This window comes from Melitaea cinxia, chromosome 6 (assembly GCF_905220565.1).
Source record: "Melitaea cinxia chromosome 6, ilMelCinx1.1, whole genome shotgun sequence".
NCBI classification, from domain to species: Eukaryota; Metazoa; Arthropoda; class Insecta; order Lepidoptera; family Nymphalidae; genus Melitaea; species Melitaea cinxia.
In genome coordinates this window covers 16,470,644-16,477,759 of record NC_059399.1, presented here as the reverse complement: position 1 = coordinate 16,477,759, position 7,116 = coordinate 16,470,644, and the positions used below count along the sequence as shown (strand labels likewise).

Sequence of the window (7,116 nt, the reverse complement as noted above, 5' to 3'; positions counted from 1 at the left end):
GAAAGATAAGAAAAAAAATAATTTTTTATAATATTGCTATTCATATTTCAATATTATAATATACAATAATTTCAATTATTTATTTAACAATATAATTATTTTCGTGACAAAATTGACGTAAGATTTCTTTTTTTGAAAATTTGTATTACTTTTTAATGGAATTTTTTAAAAATTTTGATAATATTGTAAATAATTATTGTAAATTGTGCTAATGTTCAATAAAATACTTATATATAAAAATATTTTGCGCAAATTAGTGAATGAAATTTTATTTGTATTTTTTACTGACCACATATATCTATATCTTTGCTATAAAATTTCAAACTTTTAGCTTTATTTTAAAAATATAATAACGGATTTGATATACTCCTGAAAATGACTAAAATTCATTAATTTTAACAGCTTTAAGCTTAAAACATTTATTATATAATGTTGGCATTTGTTATATGTAGCTTGGTAACAATTAGGTCTGAAGCAAAATAAGCTGCCTGATATGTTGACCACATTCATTATTATTAACATAACAAAGGGTGACGCTCCACTAAATGTATATTACAAAATAGCTTGGTTTATTAAAACCTAATCGTTCCTTTTAATAAATTGCTTATAATTATAATAATAAATCATTTTATACTTAAAATGTTTGTATTATTTAAATTAAGCTAAGAAAGTGTTTATTATTTTATGGTTTTTGTAACCGAGGCGTATCTCAGTAGCCCCCCCCCCCTTTTTTTTTAACGTTAGGAAAATCTATTATGTCAGACTCCTACTGACTAGAAAACCACCACGTGTGAGCAGTCGTCCGCCTGGGTGGGACGAGACGGGGTCGCGCTAGCATTCGTCACCTCGCCCCGGCATTTCAGTAGCCCTAGCACAGCAGGAAATTTCCTGCTCAAAATATGGAACATCCCGACTGGTGTAGTACCTCGACCTTACAGAAGATTACAGCTAAATAATACTTTTCAAGCAATGTTGTGTTCCTGTTGGTGAGTAAGGTAACCAGAGCTGCTTCTGGGGGGAATAGGGGATAGGGTCTGAAATACGGTTGCGATGTTTCTACAGTTGCAGATTTTTAAGCTACGGTAATCGCTTACCATCAGATGAGCCGTACGCTTATTTACCGACCTAGTTATATAAAAAAAGAACATTTTGTGGTTAATTTTACAGGGCTATGTTAGCAACTTATAATTTTGTAATTATTTTTATGAGAGAATTAGTAGCAATGTCATAAAAAGTTCAAGCTCAAAGCGGTTGCGAATATTATTTTTTTGATATATCAACAGTATGTTGAAAACTTATAAAAACCTTTACAAGATGACAAAGCGAGCTTACCAAAGCGATTCTGTTTACACTTGCCAATCAAATAAAGGTTTTATCTATATGTTTGTGTAACAGCGTATTTGTACGTAGACCAGATGTTACGACAGGTTCGTATTTTGCTAACTTAAAATATAATTTTAATGTATCGCTCTAACGAATATATGTATATACCTTCATGCTATGTTTTAGTTACGAAAATAATTGTTATGTAATAAAGTATCATTAAAAATAAATTTTAAATGATGTGAGAACATTATAATTGTGTGAGCCAAACGAAGAAAAAAGGACTTCAATTATATCGACAAGTAATACGACGTAGGTAGACGAAAAAACAGTCAAGTAAATACGCATTATCAAATTACTCTTAAAGTTGTAATCGACTTTCGATTAAATTAAAAATCATCAAAATCGGTACACCCAGTAAAAAGTTTCCCTCGATTTCTCTCAGATCCTGGTTTCCTTATCACGGTACCAAACTAGGTATATCTCCTTTCCAACAAAAAAAGAATGATCAAAATCGGTTCATAAACGACGGAGTTATCCCCGAACATACATAAAAAAATATATACGGTCGAATTGAGTACCATCCTCATTTTTTTGAAGTCGGTTAAAAATTAACAAAGGCTTTATACTATTTCTTTAAAAAACCTATTTTGAAAGATTTTTTACACATACACACACACACACACACACACACACACACACACACACACACACACACACACACACATCAGCAGTCCACTGCTGGACATAGGCCTCCACAAGTTCGTGCCAAAAATGACGTGAACTCATGTGTTTTGCCCCTAGTCGCACCGCTGGGCTTGCTTAAAACTGCTACTTAATTCTGGATATGACAAAAGCATCATACATCAACTAGTTTTAACTTATAAAAGAGGGTCTAGTTACGACTTCCGACTGTACAAACATACTTATTTATTTATTTATTTATTTAATATTTGGGAAACAAACAGATATACATAATAAAAAAAAATATTAACACAAATTAATTTTACAAAATCCAGCAAAGTTTCCACCAATTATTATTTCATAAAAGCACTCCAAAGTAATGATAAGCTTTAATAAATTAATCAACATCAAAACTCAAAAAAAAAAAGCTCAAATGAACGATATAAAATTCATTCTACATTAAATTGTTTCAATGAAATTCGACAACTGCTTTCTATATTCAGGCAAAGATAAATGAAATAAGTCAAAATTCTCAAAATGCTCATTGTATTCACGACAAGCTCTGATCAAGAAAGAATTAGCGTTATAGGATGTACGACAGGTTGGAGTATGAAAACACCTCGGATGACGTGAACCAGACCGTGGACAGTTCAGAAGTAGATTGCTGAGTAAAAATGAAGAGTCTATGTGACTATTAACAATTTTAAATAAAAATATTTGGTCTCGAACAGAACGGCGACTAGACAGACTCAATGGCTTGTTTGGTAAGTCAGTAAATTTATACGACAAATACTTCAGAAACTTATTCTGAATCTTCTCAATCCGATTCCTATAAACGTCATACTGTGGATTCCAGACCGTAGAGGCATACTCAAGTACAGAGCGAACGTAGGAGTTGTAAAGAAGAATAAGCGTGGAAGGTCTCCTAAACTCAGATCCAACCCTCATAATGAATCCAAGCAAACTATAGGCCTTTGTTGAAATGTTGTTAACATGGCTCCCAAAAGTAAGTTTACAGTCTAGTGTAACGCCCAAGTCTCTCACCTCAGATTTCCGGGTTAATAAAGTATTGTTAAGAGTATATTTATAAATTAAAGGTTTGAGTTTACGTGAAAAAGAAACTATACTACATTTCATAATATTCAGATGAAGCAAATTAGAATTACAATATATTTTGAGACTATTTAAATCGGTTTGAAGATCATAACAATCAGCTAATGATTTGATAGTTTTAAATATTTTTGTGTCATCAGCGTACAAAAGGAATTCAGAGGACACAAACACATTGCTTATATCATTTATAAATATATTAAAAAGTAGAGGACCGAGGTGAGAGCCCTGGGGCACACCTGATGTAATAGGTATAAACGATGATAAGTAACCCTTAATAGATACAGCCTGACTTCGGTTGCGAAGATATGAATCCAACCAACGAAGAAGATCACCGTGTATTCCAAAACGCTTTAGCTTAAGGAGAAGAAGACTGTGTGAGACCTTATCGAAGGCTTTAGAGTAATCCGTATATACGACGTCAACCTGATGTCCCTGATCCATAGAACTAGAAACCCGATGTATAAATTCACAAAGATTGGTTTCCGTTGAACGTTTATTGATGAATCCATGCTGTTGATTTAGCAGATAAGAACGTATAGTTGGAAACATAGTATCGTAAATGATTTTCTCAAACAACTTTGCAATGGAACAAAGTTTTGAAATAGGCCTATAATTCTGTATATCATGTTTATTACCGGATTTCAATATAGGGGCTATAAAGGATTTTTTCCATAAAGTTGGTAAGCATCCGGTGTTCAGAGATAAGCGAAACAACAAAAATATAGGTAATGCCAGCACATCACAAAATTGCTTAAGAAAACGGGGGGGTAAAGCATCCGGTCCAACTCCCTTGTCAACATTAAGATTTTTAAGATATTTCTCAACTATAGAAGTAGTAAGTTCGATTGTACATAAGTCCACACAGGGTTGACTGTCGGGTAAGACTCCATTCACACGCATCTCCGGTTCAAAAGCAGACTGAAAGTACGAATTAAACAAGCCACAAATCTCTTCGCCATCAGATGATGAAGTCTCACCAAAAAACATACGATTAGGTAGATCATTAGACCCCTCCCTCTTAGATTTTATATATGACCAAAAATATTTACTATTTCGATTAATTTCTCTCTCAGCATTATCAATGTAAGCATTATAACAGTCGACCTCAACCTTTCTCTGCCTTTCCCGTAAAAGCACAAATGTATCATAGTCTGAAATCCTACAATATGTCTTCCATTTCCTGTGAAATTTTAATTTTTCCTTAATTATCTTTATCAAAGGCCCATTATACCAAACAGGATACTTACGTGACTGATGCACAACCTTTGATGGTATGTGTTTATCAATAATATTAAAGATAGTATCATAAAAAGAAGTAGTGGCGGCTTCAATATCGAGGTTAAGGAAGCGATTAATCCAATCGATTTCACCAAGAGACTTAATTATTGCCTCAGAGTCAGCCCTGTGATAAAGGCGAATAATACGGGAAGGTAAATGCAAAATATTAGGTCTAACCAGTAGTGGGCTAATTTCTAAAGCAGGATGATACTTGTCTTCATCGAGTAAAGGATAAGAGCTCCTAGAAACGACACAATCAGTACTACATAGAACCAGGTCTAATAAACGCTCATTACAGTTTTTTATAGTATTATACTGCTTCAAATCAGAAAAACAAAGAAAGTGGTGCAGGGTGCCCACCAGAGAACCCCGAAAAGAGTCACATAGTTCTGAATAATTATGCACTTGAAGCCAAATTCCATTACTTATGTTAAAATCACCCACAATCAAATAAACATCATTAGGTCTATCGACAATCATATTAGAAACTGTGTCAAAAAAATAAGCCTCAGATTCTTCTTGTTCTGGGCAATGTGGGAAATAGCAACAGTAAATCTTCAAAAGGCGAGAGTGTTTAAGGTGAATAGTAACAGTGACAGTTTCAGCTGAAAATTTATGGAAGGTAATATTCTCCGAAGAAACAACCTGAAACTCGCGACGCAAAGCAATAAGTACACCACCACCAAGCTTATCACCACGAGACTCATAACTACGATCACACCTATATACAGTATAACGATAATCAAAAAGTTCAGAGCTAGAAACGGAGTCCAACAACCATGTCTCGCTTAAACAGATTATATCAAAGTCATTGAGAAGTAGACTGTTGTAAAATAAGTTAGTTTTGGTACGTAAACCACGAACATTCTGGTAGTAAATACTTAAACTATTGTGATCAAACATAGTAATTGCATACAATATAAAAATTAAATATACATTTTTTTTTTATAATCGTTACATCCAGAACCGAAGCGTTATCACACCCAAACCCGGTAAAAGATAAAATCCTAATTATGAATGTCAAGTAGAGCCTGAATACATGAGCACTCCGAAAAAATAGCCGAACCCTAAACACATAACAGCATATTAAATACATAAATGAGATACAACAATTTACATAAATCATACAATACAAAATTATAAATAGAGAGTAAATGATGCCTATTTGATCTTTTTTAAATCATCAACATTCGCAATGTGAATAACAGGACTGGTGTCGTTCTGTCTGACCATAATTGTACAGTTTCTAACCCAAACATATTTATAAGTGCGCTCCTTAGCCAAAACTTTAGCACGTTGTAAAAGCATTTTATTAAATTTTGTCAAATGATCATTAAAATAAATCCGAGACTCATTTTTAGCAAAGCCGAGGTCCTGGCAAATAACTTTTAATTTTCTCAGACAGGCTAAAAAGTCATCTTTTCTATAGCGAGACTGCAAACGGACAACTATAGGCTTAGGTTTATTGACTTTATTAGTGGAGGAAACTCGCGTAACAAAATCAATTTCTGTCATTTTCAGATCAAATCCAGCTTTTTTTGCAATTTCCTCAGTAATGCGGAGAAGGTTCTCGCCTTTCTTTTCAGGAATTCCGCAGATTTCGATGTTGGACCGCCTTGCCCATTGGTCTTTAGCGTTACAGTCTGCCTCCAGTTTCTCATTAACCGTCCTCAAGTGCTCCACAGTTGTCACCAAGGCATCAAAAGCTTTAAACTTTGATTCCATTTTCGCAATTTTTTCATTAATCTTATTGTGTTCATCGTTAATAAAACCCATAGCAATTCTTATGTCCTGTAGTTCTTGCCTTAATGATGTGATATCTTTCGAGATACTGGTGAGATCCTGTTTCATATCATGGAACTCAGATTTTATGAAATCCTGGAAATTTACAGGCAGAGATTGATCGACCACATCCTGATTTGAATTGGGGTGCAAGGTTAACATATCTTCGGTTACAACTCCCTTTGGGTCACGATGATTTGAGCGGACAGGTGTATTATCTTTATTGCGATTGTTTCGAGCACAACTTTTTTGTAAGCAATCGGGGCAAATCCAATTCGACACCAGATCCGAAGATAGCTTTTTGTTTTCCTTATGTGGAAAAATACATTTGTAGTGAAATGAGACTCGGCAAAGGTTACAAACTAAAGTGCCTACACGATCAGCTTCAGATGATGTGCAACAACCGAATTTATTCATACTTTATATATTTATAATGATAGTGTAAGAAAATTAAAGAAAAAAAAAAAAACAACAAAATTATATGTATAATAAAATTTTAAATTTTACGTATATTAAATTAAAAAAAAAAAAAAAAATTCCTATATATAACTAACAAAAAGGAGATTTAAAAATAAAAAAAAATAATAATAATAAAAAGACGAGAAAAAGAAGAAAAAAAAAAAAAAAAAACTACTCGAACGTGGGGTTTGATCCCAGAGAAGTTTATATCTCTAGGCAGGCGTAGTAAGTAATGGGCCAAAGCGATTTATCAAAATGACATCAAAATTATCTATCACTAGAATATCGAATCTAATAAATTTTATTAATGCAGGTTGAGTTCAAAAGAAATTTTTCTGAACACCTTCTAGATGAATCGATAATAACCAACTTAATATCACTAAATTCACTTTTAAAGACTTTAGGACGAACAATTTTAGAACACTTCACTGCAAACACTCCAAAACGAATGCCAAACGGTAAGTTAAATAATATAAA

The 7,116-nt window shown here is 33.2% G+C and overlaps 1 protein-coding gene across 1 annotated transcript; it reads right to left on the bottom strand.

Annotated features, from left to right (window-relative positions):
- Positions 1 to 3,613: 3,613 nt before the first annotated feature.
- On the bottom strand, positions 3,614 to 5,301 carry LOC123654790. The gene is made up of 2 exons (XM_045590675.1): positions 3,756 to 5,301; positions 3,614 to 3,630 (listed from the first exon to the last, which is right to left on the bottom strand). Exons 1-2 carry the CDS (start codon positions 5,299 to 5,301, stop codon positions 3,614 to 3,616), a joined length of 1,563 nt encoding a protein of 520 aa, XP_045446631.1.
- Between the last annotated feature and the right edge of the window lie 1,815 nt (positions 5,302 to 7,116).